The sequence below is a fragment of the Phodopus roborovskii genome, unplaced genomic scaffold (genome assembly GCF_943737965.1).
Source record: "Phodopus roborovskii unplaced genomic scaffold, PHOROB, whole genome shotgun sequence".
Taxonomy (NCBI): domain Eukaryota; kingdom Metazoa; phylum Chordata; class Mammalia; order Rodentia; family Cricetidae; genus Phodopus; species Phodopus roborovskii.
Window position 1 is genome coordinate 1,587,521 of NW_026125665.1, and position 19,810 is coordinate 1,607,330.

A 19,810-nucleotide genomic window follows, 5' to 3' on the forward strand; every position below is an offset into this window, starting at 1 on the left:
AAAAAAAAAAAAAAAAAAAAAAAAAAAAAGAAAGAAAGAAAGAAAGAAAGAAAGAAAGCAGGCTGAGCATGCCAGGGGAAAGCAAGCCAGCAAGCAGCACTCCTCCATGGTTTATGCATCAGCTTCTACCTTCAGGTCCCTGTCCAGCTTGAATTCTGTCCTGGCTTTTTTCAATGATAAACAGTGATAAGGAAGCATAAGCCAAATATATCCTTTCCTCCCAAATTGATTTTTTATTGTCATGGTGTTTCATCAAAGCAATAGGAGCCCTAAGACAGTACCCCCGGCTAGCTATGGACTCTAATACTGGGATTCTTGGTGTGTAGTTAATCTCACCAATCTACAGGATTCCAACACTTCCGGAACAAAACTTAGGGCATGTCCATGAGGGGTGGCCTAGGTTTGGGTTATTCTGAGCCCCCAGCTGCCATGCCTGTATGTCTATCGTGGACTAAGATTCAAATTATGAGCCCAAACAAACTTCCTTGAATTGCATTTGTTAGGCATTTTGCCAACCCAATGAGAAGTGGTTAACAGTTGTGTGTCACCTGCTAGACTTCTACCTACCATCTTTGTAGAGAGGGTGGAACTGCCAACAGTTGAGGATCCAGGGGCAGATCAGGAGATTTGTGGTAGGGGTGGAGCAGGAGAGAGACTTAAAAGACATATTCCCAGCACCACCACCACCTGGTGGCTCACAAACATCTGTAAGCTCCAGCTCAAGGGAATTCAATGCCCTCTCCTCTCTCTCTCAACACACACACACACACACACACACACACACACACACACACACACACACACACACACACACACACAGAGTTTCAAGGTAGCAGAGATGAGAAAATGCAACCCTGTCACTATGCTAGCAGACACACCAGTAACTGGTAGGTACAAATCAGAGGAAGCAGCCTCCAGCCTGAACATCTAGAGCAGAGGTTCATGATGACTCCTAGGGGTAAATGACTTTTCCCATTTCAGATATTCTGTATATCTGATACTTCTGATTCATAAACAATAGCGAAGTCAGTTATGAAGTAGCAACAAAAATACATTTTATGGCTGAGGTCACCACATGAGGAACTGTATTAAGGGGTCACAGCATTAGGAGGGTTGAGAACCATACTGCTCTAGAGCCAATAGCCTCCAAAACCTGGACCAGTAAGCCCCAGCTCGGGGGCTTGATCTGTGAGCTACTGGATGGGTCAGTTTCCCATGCCTCAGGCCAGTTAGGACCCTTATGAGAAATTGAAGTGGAGTGGACTTTTTATGGCATAGATCAAACTAGTTCTCAACTCCAGATCCTCCTGCCTCCATTTTCTGAGTCTGGTACTAGGTGTGCCACCAGCCTGAAGGGAACTGTGTGTGTGCACGCACACTAGTGTGCCCATGCACACAGGCTGGAGGAAGACATCAAGTGTCCTGCTCTATTTGTTTTATTCTCTTGAGACAGAACTACCAGCTTTTACATGAGTGCTAGGATTTGAACTCAGGTCCTTCTGCTCAAGTATTCTGAGCTGTCTCCCAAGTCCCTAATGGGAATTTAATACATTTTTAATATACCTACTTTTTTTTGAATTGTATTTATTGTAAGTGTATGGGTGCTTTGCCTCCATATGTATGTGTGTGTACCACCTGTGTGCCTGATCTATGAGGCCAGAAGAGGGCACCCAGTCCCTTGAATCTGGATTACAGATATTTGTGAGGCCCATGTTGGCCCTGGGAACCAAAGCAAGAGCTCCTCACCACTGCAGAGCTGGCGCCTGTTTTGCCTGAGACCCATCACTTGAGGACAGGTGGGCATCTCTCACCTGTTCAATAGTTCCCAGTTCCAGGCTATGGATGATCAGCTAGACTGGCCTCTGCCAGTGCCCGTCCAAGGGCCCCAGCCTCTTGATGGAATGAGGTCTGGATGACCCTTTCTTTTTCTTCATGCAGAGATTCATTCTGTAGCCCAAGCTAGTCAAAACATCCTGCTTCAGCTCCTGGGTACATTCTGTGCTAATGGCAGCTCTTGCTTCATTCCCACCGTGGGGAAGGAGAACTCAGGCAGTATTGGCTGGTGGCTCAGGCAGGCCCTTCTTCAGACAGGACCCACCCACTCCAAGGCAGCAAGATCACACCAACACTTCTCAAGCACTTTTATTTTGCACCTCCCCGTGGAGCTTCCCTGGGCCCAGGCTGGTGGCCATGTATCCAGGGAGAGGGTAGAGCCTGAGAGGAGACAGCTGGGCTCTAAAGGACCCGGCTGTCACTGCGGCTGCAGAGGAGCTCCAGAGCCTGTGTCGCCAATCCCTAAAGGTACAGAGACTCTGGATCCTTGCACCCCACAGGGCAGGCAGCTCCAAGGCACAGTGGGCAGAGGAATGCAGATTGGTGGGGCTTCCCAGTCCTGTCCTGTCTTCAGCCAACAGCTGTGACCCTGTGGAAAGCTCCAACAATGCTGGAAGGTTCTCTGGCCACATGGCTGATTCTGAGAGTAATTTGGGAGGGCAACAAATGCCCTATGAGTCCACTATCCACTAGCTGGGGGTGGGGTACAGCAGCCAGTTGTGGCCTACACATCCACGCCACAGGCGTGACCCACCCATGTCCAGGTTCCAAAGGTGGGAAAGAGTTAATATAAAAGTCCTGACATACATATATAAAATAACAGTTTGGTCCTCCATTAAGGCTGTTATGACTTAAAAGTTATGTAAACCATGAACGGAGAAACAGTTACTGTGACTAAGCACAAAAGGCCACTGCTGTGCAGATTGGGGCTCCAGCCTCTACACCACAGAGCCAGTGGCCGCCTCATCCTTCTGGGCACTTTTCATTCTGAATCCTTCTCAGAGAGCGGAAGGCCAGCTCCGCAGCTGGGGCACTCAGATCTGGGGTTCTAGGACATGCAGACTGCCTGTCATGGTAGTCAGCCATTGGCCTTGCTGGAGTTGGGGGGCAGGCAGTAAGTAGGGGGGTCCGAGTACCTGCGTTTGGCCCCAGGAAGTCTGACATCGTAGTCCAGGGATTCCACGGTGCCCTGCGACATCAATTCAGCCCCAGGGGCGATGTATACAGAATGTACCTGGTCCTGTCGGCGGGCAGGTGGCTCTCGGCGCCTCACTGGAACAGTGGCCTCCTGGAGAGTAGGTGCCCAGCTGGTCAGGTGCAAGGACAGGCCCGGTGGGAGCTTGATGTTTGCCATGGGCATGATGGGGGTCCTCCGGGGTGTCTTCACTCTGACCGTGACGAAGGATGTCGGCCTTCGGCGTGGAGGGGCGGCGGTCACGGGGAGGGGGCTCAGGGTGGGCACACTGGGGCAGGGGAGAGCAGGTACAGGGGGCCCTTGGAGAGACAGACTCGGGGTTACTGCAGCGGGGGCGTGGGTGGACTCCCGCGCTGGGCCTGCCATGGCAGGGAGGGTCGTGGAATGCCACTTTCACACTGACCTTCCACAGGCCCCCGTGTGCCCCTCTCCTCCAATAGGCTCTCAGTGCTGGCTGACGTCTCCGAGTCCAGGTTCTCCTCGTCAGAGCCCCGTGGGTCCAGTTCTGGCAGCCGGTATGTGATGTCCTCCCTGAGGGTGAAGACACCATGTCCAAGGCCATTTCCCCCAAAGAAGTTGTCCTGCTCCTCCTGGTCCCTCTCTCATGCCAAGCACAAGCAGTCAGTGATGCCCTTGGCATCTGCCCCCCAACCTCTCAACCAGTTTGGCCTGAGGGCGCCAGCCTGGACTAAGTGGATGTTAGCGGGAACGGGCACAGGACACTTGCTTCTCCTCCTTGATGGACTGGATCCTCTCCATCAGCATCTCCTTCTCTCTGTCCTCGTCGCCTCCTGCAGCCTCCTCTGGGAGCGCCTCCAGCTCCTCCAAGCTGCTATCTTGTGTCACTGGGGTCTTGGGGCTTTTGGTCTGAAACACACAATAGGTAGATCTGACCCAGCCCTGGAGGGTGGAGCTCAGGGTGTGGGCGGAGTTTAGTGTTTGCAGGAAGTTGGGAGGCAGCAGTTCTAGATTAGTTGGGAGGTAGCCACTCCTGGGTTCTGTGCCTGGAGTTATGCAGGGATATAGGGGGCCAGGGACCAATGCACTTCCAGGAGGTCAGGACATGCTCTATGCTATCGCCAAGACTACCAAGCATGCACCTAAAGACATGCAGATCGGCCCATGCAATGAGTACATACCCGGACCCCCTCATAGGGAGATGAAAACCCCAGTTTGAGAGGCCATGGCTGGGGGAGAGATAACACAGGTGAACAGGTGTGCTGTGCCTGCCACACAGGCACTGGCAGCAGGTTGAAGCCCTACAGGTTTCCATGGGAGCTGAGGCCCTGCCCCTTTCCCAACACCAGAGTGGGTGCTTCCAAGATGTGAATTCCTGTGCATTATGCTCAGGCAAGTAAGAAAGCAGGCCAGGCTCATATATGGGCAACCAAGGGACAAGGGACAACCTGTGTCTGATTAAGTGGAGGTAGCCATTTGGTGAAGGAAGGACTTTGTCATACTTGTCCATGAGGTCATGACCTACAGCTTAAACCCCGCTCCAGCCACACTAAGACCAACCCTTAGGCCAGCACTCACAGCATTTTGCCTCAACAGGGAAAGCCTTCGAAATGCAATGCTTTCAGCTGCCTCCAACTGGTTGATCTCCTCCATCTTCATCTTGTACTTCCTCATCTGTTCTTTGATGAGCATCTCCACACACCTGTGCAGGGACTCTAAGTCAGTTCCTGTCCAGCAGCTGGGGAAAGCAGTTCCAGAGAGCTGGCAGGGCCAGGGACCTGGGACACCTTGTCACCTCAGGAGGCTCACTTTGCCTCTCTGAACTTCAGATTCCTGTCACTGCTCTCTGCACACCCAGGGCAAGAGGTAAAAGTTGGTGCAGGTTGAGAACAGAACCCCAGTCACCAGTATGGGTGGACTACTTTTGTCACAGAAAAGGACAGGGTTCAGAAAGGCCAGCAGCCTGCCCAGAGTCAGCGTGGCCCTCCCTAACAGCTCTATAAACTTTGACCCACAGTATCCACTCAATAGCACCAGAGGGCCTCAGCTCAAAACCCACACCAGTGAGGGAAAAGGCAAGCCCTCAGTCAGACTCCCTACTATGACCACAGGGCACAGGAAGTGAGTCTGTCTGTCCAGTCACCACCCCCCCCCCAGTGGCTTTTGGCTCCTTCCTCACCCACAACACTTTGTTGGAGGCCAGGAGCATGGCTGGGGACACAGAGGGCTCCTCCTCAGCTTTACCTTAAGAAAACCGCCAAGGGTGACAGGACAAAAAAAGGTTCCCTCCTGGCAGGTTTTTATGTTTCACTGGGGGTGAGGGGTAGGGCTAGGAGATGGAACCGGGGTTCTTATGCATGTCAAGCAAGAGCTCTACCAGAGCCACACTCCAGCCCTTCAGTGTTCTAAAGAAAATGATGGAAAACTGTCCGTTCACCCAGAGGTGGACACACTGCTCCATGGCCACCTTTTCCCAAGGGAGGACCCAGAGCAAGGTCTCCTTGAACAGGGAGATCCGTGGCTGTGCTCTACTCCTGTGGGACCCCAGTTTCACTCACTTGAAACCTTAGGTTTTAGTTGAAACGCTGTTCTATGACAGCACACCGAGCAGGGAGGCCCTGGCAGGCCTGAGTGTTCCTGCTGAAGACATCACAGAAAAGGGAAGGACCAGGTCCTAAAAGTTGTTCTCTGACCTCCACCTACAGTATGTGTGCTCTCCCCCAAAAAATAATTAAAAGAGAAACTTTGTGGCTTCACTGGGAGTTCTGTTAGACAGTCCCTGGGAACCTGATCTGGGCTTACTCTCCAAGCAGCCATGATGGAGGCTATACAGGTTTTGAATGAGTTCTCTCTCATGTTGGATTTTGGAGACAGAGTCATGGTGTAGCTGGTCTGGAACTCCAGACTCTACTGCCTCAGCCTTCCCACTGTGAGGATGATGGGCATCCCAGTTGCCCAGGCACTCACGTGGTAATCTTCAGGACATCCTTCATGCTGGTCAGGGGGTCTGAGTTGTCAGGGCAGCGAAGCAGACAGGGTGCAAAGATGATGGCCAGCGCTCCTGGTGACATGCGATTCACATCCTCAAGCAGGGCTACCCTGTAGGGCCAATAGTTAGGGGCCACTCCTGTACCCTTCCCTGACACCAATATCAGTTCCATGTCTTGGGATTAGTGGTCAGGACATGCAGTGGGGTCACAGAGCACAGCAATCTTGGTTCTGGGGGTGGGGGTGGGGCACTTGCTTGACAAGGTGGAAGATGAGCCTCTCCAGAGAGGTGTGGTTGGCCTCAGGCAGGTGGTCCAGGACTGCATAGATGGCAGCTAGCTGTTCCTGCTTCTCTGGAAGCTCTAGGGAGGCCAGGTTCATCAGTCCTAGGTGGCACCAGCCATGCCCAGTCCCCATGCATTTGGGGTGTACCAAGGCCCTCCACATGGGATCTAGGTCCAGAAGGAAACAACCAACCCAAACTGTGGGCCCCAGTGGGAGTAGGTCATGCTCTGTAGCTCACCAACAGCTCTGAGAAAGTCTCCATATTGGGCAAAGGTCATGAGGGGCTCGGGCAGCTCCCTTAGCCACTGCTTTAGGACCCCAGTGATAGCATGGATAGGGAAGTCTTCCAGCTTGACTGCAGCAGGGTCTGCAGGACAGGGACAGGTAAATAGTTTAGTGGTGCTGACCCGTGGGCCTGGCTAGGGCATGTGCTTCCAGTGCCTACCTGTCTGCAGTGCCTGCCGCAGTTCCCGTGTCCGGTTGGCAGCACCTGATTTGCGGTAGAGGCCCTCGGTATACAAACCGTGCATCTCTACATGTTCTAGAAGCTTCTCCAGAACGATGGGCACAGAAGCCTTGTCACTGGTTAGGCTGTCTACACACACACCAAAGTGGCCTGGCTCGGCACCTGGATCACTCTACAGTTGGGATGGAGAGTCAGGCCTGGGGGCCATTTTCCCCAAGTCCCTTCCACCCCTCCCTGCCCACTGTTCTTGAAGGGATGCTGGGAGTGCTGGTCCTGGAAAGGGTGCTGGGGGGGGAGTACTAGGCTTGTGGGCTTCCTCCATGTAGTACCCATAGGCTATATGACCCTTCCTAGGGAAAAGGTGCCCCAGCCCCACAGCCCCTACAAGACTGGGTTTTAATTCTTGTTGTACCACAAACTTGGGACCCTAACACCTTCATGCAGTTGAGGGCCTCCCTCTGCCAGGCCCAGGACTTTTCAGCAGGGGTCAGGAGCCTGGTTGGGAGCCTCAGTACTGGGAACAGACATGTATCCTACAGGGGAACCAGAGGCTACAGACCTCCTACTACTTCCCTGGGAGCCCTGGCTTAATGTTCTAGAAAGTTTCAGGTTTAGGCTTGCTCACCTTCCTCCTTCCCGTGTAGGAGCAGTAGCTCTGAATCTTGTGCACACATTTTTTGTGGCAGGTCATCTTGCACACTAAGGGGCCAGAGCAGAGGTTACAGAAGGACCCCAGGTTCCTGAGAACATCACTCACTTTCTGGGGACTTTGACAGAATTCTAAACCACACAAGCCATGATCTGCCCTGATCTCATGAGAAGATGGGTGGGCAGTAACTGGTGGTCAGGAGGGACCTAGGCCTTGATCATACAGGATGCACCCTTGGGATCTCAGTCTGACAGTGGCTGAATGATGTTCTTTCAACCATGCCAATCCCCAGGCTGAGCTCTAGGGGGTGGGACCAGCATTGTCAAGGTGTAGATGCCTGTGTGTGTGTGTGTGTGTGTGTGTGTGTGTGTGTGTGTGTTTCGGAGGTGGGGTCTCTAGTCCTGAGCCCAGAGGTGCTGACAAGACAGGACATCAAGTCAGGAGGCCAGCTGGGCCCTGGCTTGGCCACCCTCTGGCTGCACAACCAGCCAGCTCTGGGTTGAACTGTATATTGGCATTCCTTAGAGGGATAAATGGGGGTCTGTCAAGAGCTGCAGAGGGATGATGGTTGAGATTATGTGAGCAGCATGTACCAAGGTACAGAGGCAGGGCCCTCGTGACTATCACATTACCTGCCTCTGTGTATGTGTGTGTGTGTATGCTCATGTGTTGAGAGGAGACTTCTGAAGAGTGGGTAGGAGGACAAGGAAGGTGGCAGACATAGGGTACCCATGTGGCCAGGACAGGTTGGGGCTCACCACTGCACAGCAGAGCCTTGTCCATGAGCCAGATGTAGGAGAGACACTGCTCACATGACTGCGGGATGTTCACCTGGTAGCTGGCAAATACATGTCCATTGTGTTCCTGGACCTGGGGTAGGAAAGGGGGTGGGAGGGCCAGGCTGAGTGGGTGTCCTTTCTACTGCTGTCTCAGAAGCAGCTCCTTCCCATGCCTCTGAGGCGCTAGATTAGGGCTGCACACAATGGATAAATCAGCCTGAATAGACATGAATGTATTAGCATACATATGGCTACTCTACTCATAGCATGCCTTTCCCCACAGGACTAATCACACTACACTACACACACGGTACTCACAGCACACTCCCGCACACACACACACACACACACAACTACTCATACACACATTACAGCATGCTTCCCCCCCATGACTACTCACAGCATGCGCGCGCACACACACACACACACACACACACACACACCACTACTCTCAGCACACTCCCATACACACATGAGCCATACACATGACTACTCACAGCACGCTCCTGTTTCCGCTTCTTCTTCTGGGCTTTGCTCTGCTGAGAGAGAGAGAGAGAGAGAGAGAGAGAGAGAGAGAGATGAAGCCGTGTGGGGATGACTGGTCAGTCAGCCTGACTGTCCCCTAGGAATATCCCTGCCTTCAGAAAAGAGGTGGAGAGCTTGGGAACACCACAGCCCTCTACACCTAGAGTAGCATAAGGTACCCTAACACCCACAGCCTGCTCAACATAGCAGCGGCGTCAGGGTCACGGTTGACCAGGGTGAAGATGGCACCACAGCTGGTGGGAATGGGAGGATGAGGATGTGCTAGGGTGGTGGGCAAGGTCGGGGAGAGATGTGTGTGACTAAATTGGAGGAGCTGGGCCAAGAAGATATGGGGGAGGCACAGCCAGCTGTTGCACAGGGAGGACCCAGGATGAGATGGGGATTGTGGGGGTGGAGCTGCTTACCTTAGCTGGCTCAAAGTCGGTCTTGGTGTAGCTTCGGGTAAACTCATCCAGCAGTGACTGGAAGACATTGAGGACCAGGTTGGTGTCCTTCTGCCCACGTTCGGCAGCCAGGTTGTTGACAACAATCTGGTAGTTCTCCATGAGGTCCTTGTAGCCTACATGGATCTTTCCGTTCTGTAGGAACATGACAAGGTGTCCCCATGACCCAGCAAAGGGGCTGTGTGGTAGGGCTGGGGGAGGTGTGGGCAGCTAGGGTAGGGTCCACGCACAGGTACAGAGTACATGGTCTTAATGTTGCTCCTGAACCTCTCAGTGGCCTCAATGAACAAGCTCTCAATAGGTGTCTTCTGTGAGCGAAGGTCATTCACCTGCAGGGAGAGGGTCAGGGCTGCTCACACTTTATCAAAGCCAGTCATTGAGACCCAATCATCTAGAAGCTTCTAAATAGAACACACAGAACACAGATTGGACAGGTGGCCAGGAAGACCTGACCCCCCAGGTCACCAACACAGGAATAGGCAAGTGTGGGACTCCTGTCCTACACAGCCTAAAGGGCATCATGCAGGTGTGCATTTGAAGATGGCGACAGGCCTGCTTTGTGGGGTTTTGCAATGCTTGGATGGAGGCAAGGGCCTCAGGCAGGTGAGGCAAAGACTGTCCTACTCAGCCACATTCTAATTATTCAGAGAGTATTGTTTTAGAAGAGTTTGGCCTGGAACTTGCAATCTTCCTGCTTCAGCTTCCCAAGGCCAGTGGCAACTGCGGCTGTGGATTCCAAGCAGGAACAGCAAGATGAAATGCGCTGTGTAGCAGTCCTGCATACTCTGAACATGAACTTCTATCAGTACTCCACAGCCCTTTGCCAGAAGCCCTTGGGATAGAACAAGAGTGGAGCATGGCTTCCCCACACATCCAGGAACAAGACTCACTAATGTTTACAACATATACATTGACTGACACATTGTTACCTAGAACCCATGACTTTAGATGTAAAATCAGAACTTCTTTGAAAAACAAAGCAAAACTAGACAAACTAACAAAAACAATACTTTAGGAGATAGGGAGATGGCTCAGTGGTTAAAAGCACTGGCTGTTCTTCCAGAGGACCTGGGTTCTATTCCCAGCACCCACTTCAGCTCCAAGGCATTTGATGCCCTCTTCTGGACTCTGTAGGCACTGCAATGCATATACATACATACAGGCAAAATATCCATACACTTTGCCAAGTCTTCAGCTCAGTTCTCCCTGAGTGCTGTGGAGAGGCACCTCTGTGCTGGAATCTTTTGTATTGTTTAGTCCCAACACTGGGGCAGAACTCAGGGCTCAGGGATGAGCAGCCACCTCACTGTGAGGTCTCTAGCCTGGGCATAGCTAACACCAGGCATCCTGGTGGCAGCTTACCTTATTGAGCAGGAACTCATCGAGAAACTTGAGCTCATTGGCGTTGGTGATCTTGCGGAACACTGACTCACGCCACTTCTCTGACACTGTGATCTGGCCAACCTTGCGGTTTCGGTTCTTTTTCCCTTTCAGGGGCTTTTCACCCATAGTGTGCCGGTGTTGCTGGCTAGAAAGTGCTGCAGGGATGTAAGATAGTCAGAGGCAAGGTCAGAAATGGGCACCCAGTGCACACCTAGATCCATGGCCAAGTCCAAGCCCAGGGCTCAGACACTGCCACTGGGACCTGACAACTGTGGGCATGGCCAGGCAGGTGATCCTGAAGTTAGGGGGAAAGCCAACCTTCGAGACTCTTCTTGGTGGGGGCTTCCTGTGCCACCTGCCCTCCACTGGCCTCCATCTCTTCCATGCCCTCCAGGCTGGGCTTCTTGTCCTTGGCTTTGTGTAGGAACAGCCGCTTAAAAGCTGATCTGGAAGGAGACAAGTGTTTCTGTTTAAATTTTTATTTATGGGTATGCCTGTGTCTGTGAATGTCTGCCATGTGGGTGCAGTATCTTTGGGAGCCAGAAGAAGGTGTAGGATCCCTCTGGGTGGTGAGTTACCAGGCATGGGTACTGGGAACCCAATTTGTGTCTTCTGGAAGCGGGACAGGTTCTCTTAACCACTAAGCTATCTCTCTTGTGCATTTTTTTTTTTTTTTCAAGACAGGGTTTCACTGTGTAACTACAATAGTCTTCCTGGAAGTCTCTTTGTAGACAAGGCTAGCTTAAACTCAGATGCACCTGCCTTTGGCTCCTGGGTCCTCAGATTAAAGACATGCACCACCACCACTGCCCAGCTAGTCTAGTCCTTCTCTCTCTCTTTCTCTCTGTCCCCCTCCTCCCTCCCAGGTAGATTGATCCTTCCCTCCCTCCTTCCTTCCTCCCTTCCTTCCTTTCCTTCTGAGACAGGGTTCTATTATATACACTGGGCTGGCCTAGAATGCACACACTCCTCCCAGGCATGTGTCACATTGCCCAGTTGTTTTGCTTTTAAGACAGGGTCTCTAGGCAGCCAGGGTGACCTTTACATCTTTAGTGTGCATACCTGCGTGTGTGTAGAGCCATGCCTCTCCTCTGCATGGTGTTGTTTTTTTGTGTTTTGAGACAGGGTTTTTCTGTGTAGCCTGGCTGTCTTGGAACTCACTCTGTAGATCAGGCTGGCCTCAGACTCAAGTAGATCTGCCTGCCTCTGCCTCCCAAGAGCTGGGACTAAAAGTGTGCACCACCATGCCTGGTTCTGCACAAGGTTTAAGGCCTGAGAACTAGAGCCTCTGCATAGGAAGCCATACTCTTATTGCCAATATAAAACAAAAATGGAGGCCAGGCCTGGGGCATATGCTTGGAATTTTTAGCTCCTGGTCTAAAAGTCACTCCTGGCTCCCAGGTTCAAAGACAGCCTGGGCTGCACAATCCCCTGTGCAAAGGGAGTGGGAGAAAGAGAGGGTTGAGCAGGCTGTAGTGGCTCACACCTATAATTCAGTATTTGGGAGGCTGGGGCAGGAGGATTGCCACACATTTGAGGAATGCTTGGATTACAGAGAAAGACTTGGTCTCAAAATACTCCAAACTGGTAGTTTCTTCTGTTAATGTGTGCCTACTGCTTTCTTTACAGTGACTGAACTTCTTTCTTAAAAACACAAACAGGGTATATTCCCCATGGAGGGATACTCCCTTAACCTAGAGGCAGGAGGGAGGGCCTAGACCCTACTCCAAAGGACTTCACAGATTTTGATGATCCCTCCTGGAAAGCAGGAGGGGTCCCTGTGGAGAGGGGGGGGGGAATTGGATGGGAGAGGGGTAGAGGCATGGGAGGGAGGGGGATCAGGGAGTATGAGAGGGAGAGGGAACTGGGATCGATATGTAAAATAAGAAACATATATATACACAAACAGAAAAAACAAAACAAAACAAAACTGAACTGAACAGGGCCACCTCACAAGACAATGGTTTATTGGGACAGAGGTGTAGCCAGACAGATGGTATCCATCTGCCTGAGCTGAGGAAGAATATAATGAGGGACTGGTGAGAGGGCACAGTGGGTAAAGGCACTTGCCATCAAGCCTGACAAACTGTGTTCAGTCTGGGATCCTACTTTAAGCAAGGTGTCCTCTGACCTCCACACATATGCCATGGAACATATATGCATGTATATGTGTATACACACATAATATATATGAAAATAATTTTAAGTAAAATAATGAAATAAAAGTTCTTGCACCCTGAAGGCTTTCATGGACATAGCATGAGAAGAAAGCCAGACAAATTATTAAGAGTGGCTGCTGTATACTATAGCAGCAAATGACTGCCCACCAAAAAGTTACCTTGGGCTGTTACCTCAGACTCTGACTGGGATCGTGTGTAGGAAAAGTCTTTGTGACCAACTGAAGGAATGCAGGATGAGATAGGAATTGACCTTACAAGACAAAATAGAAGGGCCTGTGGGCATGGCTCAGGGGTGGAGGTCCTGCCTACTATGTATGCAGCCCAGGGCACTGTAACCAGGATGAGTTACTGTGAACAGGGCAAGGATGTGTAGAGTCCCCAGATGCAGGCCAGGAGGGACTCCTCTGGGGCCTCAGGAAAGAGCACAGCCCCACTGATCTCATTTTGGACTTCTTGTGAGATCAATTCCTGCTGGTTATGGTCCCTGGATTGTGCCCTACACTTGGCAGCAGGGGCCTCTCTGTGCCCTGCCCCTGGGCATGCCTGTTCTATGTTGTTTTGTTACTTGTGTGTTCTTGCCCTGCAAACTCTTCTGTGAAAGAACCATTCTAGGGCAGTCTAGCAAGGCTCTCTGGGCACAACACCTTCATATAGTTATCAAGATCTGAGAGCTCAGCACTTCCCCAGAGACAGAGGAGGAGCAGGAGATCGTTTAAATTGTGTTTTGGTTTTTTACATAGTCTTCACAACCCAGGACAGCTTCAAACTTCAAACAGGGTCCATCCTCATGCCTCAGTCTCCTCAGGGCTGGGATCACAGCTGTGTTCAACTAAGCCTAGCCGAGACCTGGTTTTGACTTCATTGCCAGGGGCAAGGTCGGGGGGGGGAATGGGGGAGTGTGGTGGGGGGTTGGGGGTGGAGGGCTCTAAGTGGTAATGCACACCTTCAATACTAGCACTCAGGAGGCAGAGGCAGGTGGCTCTCTGTAAATTCAAGGCCAGCCTGGTCTACAGAGTAAGTTTCAGAATAGCCAGGGTCACATAAACCCTGTCTTTAGAAAAATCCATAAACAAACCAACAAACGGAGGTAACTGGGGAGATGGCTTAATAGTAAAATACTTGCTGTGCAAGCTTGAGGACCCGAGTTAGGATCAATCAGGAGCACATACTTGTAATCCCACTGCTGGGGAGGGGGGGACGACAGTAGATTCCTGGAGTTTGCTGGCCAGCCAGCCTAGACAAATCAATGACCTCCAGGTTTAGTGAGAGACCCTGCATAAAAAATTAAGATGCAGAGTGTGGTGCCTGAACAAGAATGAAGTCCTACAGGCACATATATTTGAGTTCTTAGTCACCAGGGCATGGAACTGTTCAGGAAGGATTAAGAGTCACTGGGGCTGGGGTCAGGCTCAGCCAGGCCCAATGTCTCTCTGGGGCTGTTTGTGGGTCTGGATGTAAGTTGTTAGCTAATGCTCCAGTACCATGCTCATTGCCGTGATGATCACAGACTAACCCCTTGAAATCATAAGCCAAATTTAATGTTTTCTTTTGTAAGAGTTGCCTTGGTCACATTGTTTCCTCACAGCAAAACTAAACAGACTAAAACAGAGTAATAGAGAAAGACACTGACATCAGCCCTTGTCATACATCTGTGGAATCAGGGCAGATGACCTGGCCTGGCTGTGGCTTCCTGAGACATCACCACAACCATGTACCCCTGGTCCTCGAGGTGGTCCTGAGCTGGGCTAAGTGGGAAGGATCAGTGGATAGGTGTTCAGTAAGGCTGGTTGGAACTGTGCCTCGTTAATGCAACCAGCTTAGGGGAACTGTGGTAGGGCAAGCCCTGGACATCTCTAGTGGGTGGGTACCTCAATCACTTACTTAGAGTCACCCTGGGAGCCTGGAGACAGGCCTGCATCAGGACCAGCAGATGCATCTCCCGACTTCTTCTTGTGGATGCCTGGCTTCTTGGTGCTCGGATCCCCATCGATTTCAGCTGAAGTCTTGAGGGGACAGGTACAGGGAGAGGACTGAATGAGAGAGCCACAGCTGGGGCCAAACCTCCCTGTGCCCCACCCACCAACTCCACTAGCAGTTTTCCATCTTTAAAGATTTTATTTTATTTCATATTTTGATTTTCAAGACAGGGTTTCTCTGTGTGGTCCTGGCCATTCTGGAACTCACTCCATAGACCAGGCTGGCCTCACACTCAGAGATCCTCCTACCTCTACCTTCCAAGGGCTGGATTTAAAGGTATGCGCACCACCACTGTCTGGCAATGTTTTTAAATTTTTAATTATGTGTATGCCCAGTAATGTACACATGTGTAGGTGCTCACAGAGGTCAGAGGTAGATCCCCAGAGACAGAGTTACAGAAGGTTGTGAACCTAACACAGGGCCTGGGAGCACAACTCAGGTCATCTGCAGGGGAAGCAAGTGTTCTTAACCACTGAACAATGCCACCAGCCCCTTGTTTTACGTTTAGAGGAAGGCAGTCAGGCTGTTACATAGCATGCCTCCTGACTCTGCCTCGAAAGTGTCAAGATGGCAAGTGTGTACTTGATCAGCAGTGGGTGTGGGTATGTATGTCATACACGTGTGTGTGCATCTATGTATGTGTGTCTGTATGTCTGTGTGCTGTAGCTTTACTTGTACCTTGACCGGGGACAGCTTGGAGACGTCACTGGTGGAGGAGGAGATACGTCTCTCCCTGTGAGACCACAGACCACAATGTTACTGACAGGTACCATGCAGAATATTCCAGTGCAATGTGGCTCTCACTCAGGTGGGGTGCCTTCGCCCATCACAGCAAAAATTCACAGAGCAAACAGAACTATCCGCCATTCCTTCTTCCATCTATCTCTGTTTGTCCTACCCACCCACCTGTTCATCAATTCACCCATCCAACCAACCATCTCCCAATCAATCTGTTTTTCCATTTAACCATCTTTCCAACACCTAGCTATACACTAGTCAATTCCTCTTTCTGATTCATCTGTTTACCTACTCACCCATTGAGCCCATCTACCCATTTACCCTCCATCCACCAACCATTGATCCCTGGCACATGATGGGAGAGGGTGATGATAACTTTCAACACCATGATACAGGGTATCCCCACAGTCAACAGCTGGCTTCAATCCAGCAGTAACACAGTCAAGAAGTCCTGTGTAGGTGGCCTGCCTCCAACTCCACACTCCTTTTGTCAGCCCAGCATGCACCCCAGGGGCTTGAGATGTGGTCTGTGAGATATCCGCTCACATACATACAGGCAGAGGTGCCTCTTCTCTAAGCCATGGGTGAAATTTTGTGAACCCAAGTCAAGGAAGGGGAAATAGACCCAGGGATCAGGGAGGGAAGGGGATCCACAGGGTCTGGTTTCTAGAGTCAGCCCTGTTATAGGCTGCCTGGCAGGTGCATTATTTTTACAGTCAGTGCTGGGGATGGTCAGGGCTTAAATGCTGACATGCTCCTGTCCCCTGCTTTTTAACCCACAGGGCATATCCTTGCCTGGCAAGCATGGTCACACGTGTTTATGGCCCAGACACCAAGCTGGTGCTGCCCAACCCAATGCCCTCAGCCCTGCATAGTGGGTAGACTTACTCTGTGGGAGTCAGGGCCAACCCAGCAGCCCGGTGCTTCTCACTCAGGTCCAGGGATTGGCTCAGTATTGCGTTGGTACCACCAGAGGCCATCAGCTTCTTGCCTCGCCATATCTCCACTGCTGTGGCTAGCCGCTCTGTGTCCGGGTGTTGGTACCGTTGGATCTGGGTGGAACCACTGGGGCTCTCAGGCTTGTCCTGAGCCTTAGGGCTGTTCCCACCCTTAGCCTTATCCTTGGGGGACTCAGGGGTGCTGCTGGGGACCCCTGGGGTGACCCTACTGTCTAGGGCCAGGCTTGTGGGCCGCTGCATAGGACTGGGGCTCCCAGATGGGGATCCTACAACCTGCACCCGCTCTGGAGAATGGGTTGTGGCCTCAGTCCATGCCCCAGAGGGCAGTCCATCTTCTCTATGTCCCTCTGAGTCCTCAGGGAAGCTCTCCCCTGTTTCCAGGCTGGTCCTTCTGGAAGGTTCTCTGGGGGTGCTGCTCTCCTCCCTGTAGGACTGGATGTGTTTGTTCTGCAGCTCAACATGCTCCAACCCTCGCTGTCTCCTTGACTCTCGCTTCTCACGGCTGCTGGGGACTTTATCTTGGCTTTCTGCTAGCACTGTTTTTGGGGGTGGTACCCCCTTCTCCAGGCTGGGTGCCTCCTTCTTAGGTGAGAATGTGCCAGCTGAGGATTTGTCATTCATCCAGGTTTCAGCCTCCACACCCAGACTCTTGAGGTCTCTGGTCTGTTCCACAGGCTGCTCAGGCAGCTGCTCTCCGGTGGCCACAGAGCTTAGCCCACCCTCTGATGTCTCTGCTGCGGCTTCTCTGGCTTGCTCCTCTGCCTTCTGCTTCTCTGACATCATCTGGCTGAAGCTAGTGGGAAGGAAAGTGTGACACTATGAAGTGAATACCTGTGTGACTTCTGGGGTGCAGAGGGTTGAGGTCCCCTGGACAGCAGTGGGCTCCCAACCAGCAGGGCTGGATGCTCAGGGCGGGAACATAGGAGGGAGTATTTTGAGTTGGTGACAGCAGCCCTTCCACCAGCCTGAATCACTTGTTTTGGGGGTCAGGTGGAGGAAGCAGTCTTCTTCCTCTTGTGCTGTTTGTAGCCAGGCCCTCCCCACCTCCCTGCACCCTGCCTGAGGTCCCCAGTTCTACTGGCTGGGTGCTAGCAATCTTGAGGAAGTAACTTCTGGGCTTTCAGATTTCTCCCAGCTAGGAATCCCTACTCTACTTACCTCCTGCGCTGCAGGTGACCACGACAGAGGCTCTGTAGACGGATGATACTATGCCTCTGTCGGCGGTAGGCCTGCCTCTGCAGGTAGCCCCTCCAGGCAGCCTGCAGGTACACAGCAGCCTGTGTCCTCTCCAGGGCACGGCGTACTTGGTATGACCGCCAGCAGGCCTGGATGGCCAGGGCAGCGTGCTTCATCTGCAGGAAGTGTCTGCGTTCCAGCACCATACGGAACCAGCTCTGCAGCAACAGGATCCTGCGTAGGACCTCACCATGCAGCCTTTCCTGCAAGGCCTGCCGCTCTGTCTCCTTCAGGAAGACCTATGGGCAGGGGCAAGTCACCTGAAGGGCCTAAGCAGGAAGAGCCATGCAACTAACCAAGGCAGGAGTGATAGCTGTAGCTTCAGTGACCTTTTTTTTTTCCTTTCAAGACAGGGTTTCTCTGTACAGCACTGGCTGTCCTGGAACTGGTTCTGTAGACCAGGCTGGCATCGAACTCACAGAAATCTGCCTGCCTCTGCCTTCTGAGCACTGGGATTAAAGGTGTGCACCACCACTGCCTGGCTGGATTTGTTTAATATATGGCAATAGAATTCACATAGCATAGCATTCACCACTGTGTATGCACAGGCTAGAGGCCAACACCAGGTGACTTCCATATCTTATGTTTTGAGACAGGGTCTCTCACTGAAACTGAAGGCCACTGATTTGGCTCCTGTCTCTACCCCACCATTACTGAGAATACAGACATGAGCTACCCCACTCAGTTTTTAAGGGGGCGGGGGCTGGGAATCTAAACTTAGGTCCATCCTTGCACGGCAAGCTCGTACTAATTGAGCCATCTCCCAGCCCTTTCTTTTTGTTGCTTTGAGACAAGGCCTTGCTATGTAACCCAGGCTGGCCAGGAGCTCACAATTTTCTCAACCATCCAAACACTTGGATGGCAGGCATGTGCCAGTTCTAACATTTCATGTCAATAGGATCACACAGGAAACAGCCTTTGTGTGTGTGTGTGTGTGTGTGTGTGTGTGTGTGTGTGTGTGTGTGTGTGTGTTTTGAGACAAGGTTTCTCTGTGCAACAGCCCTGCCTGTCCTGGAACTAGCTTTGTAGACCAGGCTGGCCTCAAACTCACAGAGATCTGACTTTCTGACTGTTGAGTGCTGGGATCAAAAGTATGCGCCACCACTGCCCAGCTAGCAAATAGCCTTTTATGTATGGCATCTATCACTCGACATGCTCCTTAGGTCATACTGTATTATGCCAGAGTTTTGCTCTTTTTTGTGAATAGGCCACTTTCTGCTTACCCAGTCTGATGGGCATTTGGACTGTATCCACTTTCTGAGGGCTGTGACTAGTCTAAACATTGTATGCAAGTGTTTCTGGGAACACCTGGTTTCACACCCAAGAGTGGAGCTGCTGGGTCCCCAGGTGACTCAGTCTGGAACTGGAACTGTCAGGGACCTGCCTGCAACTGTGCCACCAAGACGGTGTTTGGAAGGGGAGACACAAGAACGGAAGTGGCCTTTATGCTAACCTACAGTCTGGATGTGCTTCATCCCTCAACACTCTTGTTTTGAAAGTTTGGGTCAGTGTGGTGGCCTTGAGCTAAAGGACTTTCAAAAGGTGTGTCCCAGTGGAAGATGTGATGTTGTCTCTACTGTGTCCTGGAAGAGATTAAATATGGTTCTCATGGGACTTCCTGGCTCTCTGTAGACTGAGTGGGTCTGGAAGAGCTGCCCTGTGTCCTAAGTTGTCATGTGATCCTTCCCACGTGTCCCCATCTTCTAATGTTAAATGGAGCCAGGAAGGAAGTGGTTCCAGAGACCTCTTGCTAAGCACCCAGCCTTGGATACTCTTATCTTCTTGTGACAGACCGCTCCACTGAAGAGCCCAAACCCTTCAAGAAGTGTGGGATCCTGTGAGGTCCTGAGTGGGTAGAATGGATGTGGGATGGTGGCTACGAGTGGGACAGCACTCACCTTTGTCTTCCCTATCTGGTAGTTCCGGCCATCCACCTGCAGCTTCCCCAGCAGGGCAGCAATAGCCTCCCTGCAGGGCTGGACGTCCCTGGGCAGCAACACCTGGAACTGATCCGTGAAGTCCTGGCACGAAGTAGGGAAGGACAGTGTTAGCCCCTTGGCGGCTGCAGTTCCTTTCCTCTCTCTTGTGTGTGGTGCTAAGGGACCTGGGACCATGTGATGTGGGTACAACTGGGATAGAACTTAGGCCCCATGCATGCTCAGACCCATCTATCCCCAAACTCACTTTCTGAAGTG

At 51.8% G+C, this 19,810-nt stretch overlaps 1 protein-coding gene across 9 annotated transcripts in view; it reads right to left on the reverse strand.

Annotated features, from left to right (window-relative positions):
- Positions 1-2,129: 2,129 nt before the first annotated feature.
- Positions 2,130-19,810, reverse strand: part of Myo9b (myosin IXB) — a 71,708-nt gene continuing 54,027 nt past the window's right edge. For 2 of the 9 annotated variants that reach the window (XM_051178168.1, XM_051178172.1), the window contains 21 exons: positions 19,514-19,636; positions 17,538-17,854; positions 16,309-17,172; positions 15,361-15,415; positions 14,587-14,708; positions 10,844-10,971; positions 10,505-10,680; positions 9,373-9,471; positions 9,104-9,277; positions 8,651-8,692; positions 8,133-8,244; positions 7,351-7,424; positions 6,705-6,897; positions 6,498-6,626; positions 6,231-6,336; positions 5,954-6,085; positions 4,565-4,688; positions 4,168-4,215; positions 3,756-3,895; positions 3,432-3,559; positions 2,130-3,327 (listed from right to left, as the gene is read on the reverse strand). In XM_051178168.1, the coding sequence (XP_051034125.1) occupies positions 2,912-3,327; positions 3,432-3,559; positions 3,756-3,895; positions 4,168-4,215; positions 4,565-4,688; positions 5,954-6,085; positions 6,231-6,336; positions 6,498-6,626; positions 6,705-6,897; positions 7,351-7,424; positions 8,133-8,244; positions 8,651-8,692; positions 9,104-9,277; positions 9,373-9,471; positions 10,505-10,680; positions 10,844-10,971; positions 14,587-14,708; positions 15,361-15,415; positions 16,309-17,172; positions 17,538-17,854; positions 19,514-19,636 (3,702 nt within the window). In that variant the 3' untranslated portion in view covers positions 2,130-2,911. The remainder of the gene's footprint in view (positions 3,328-3,431; positions 3,560-3,755; positions 3,896-4,167; positions 4,216-4,564; positions 4,689-5,953; positions 6,086-6,230; positions 6,337-6,497; positions 6,627-6,704; positions 6,898-7,350; positions 7,425-8,132; positions 8,245-8,650; positions 8,693-9,103; positions 9,278-9,372; positions 9,472-10,504; positions 10,681-10,843; positions 10,972-14,586; positions 14,709-15,360; positions 15,416-16,308; positions 17,173-17,537; positions 17,855-19,513; positions 19,637-19,810) is intronic. The other 7 variants (XM_051178173.1, XM_051178170.1, XM_051178174.1 and 4 more) reach the window with 5 other exon arrangements.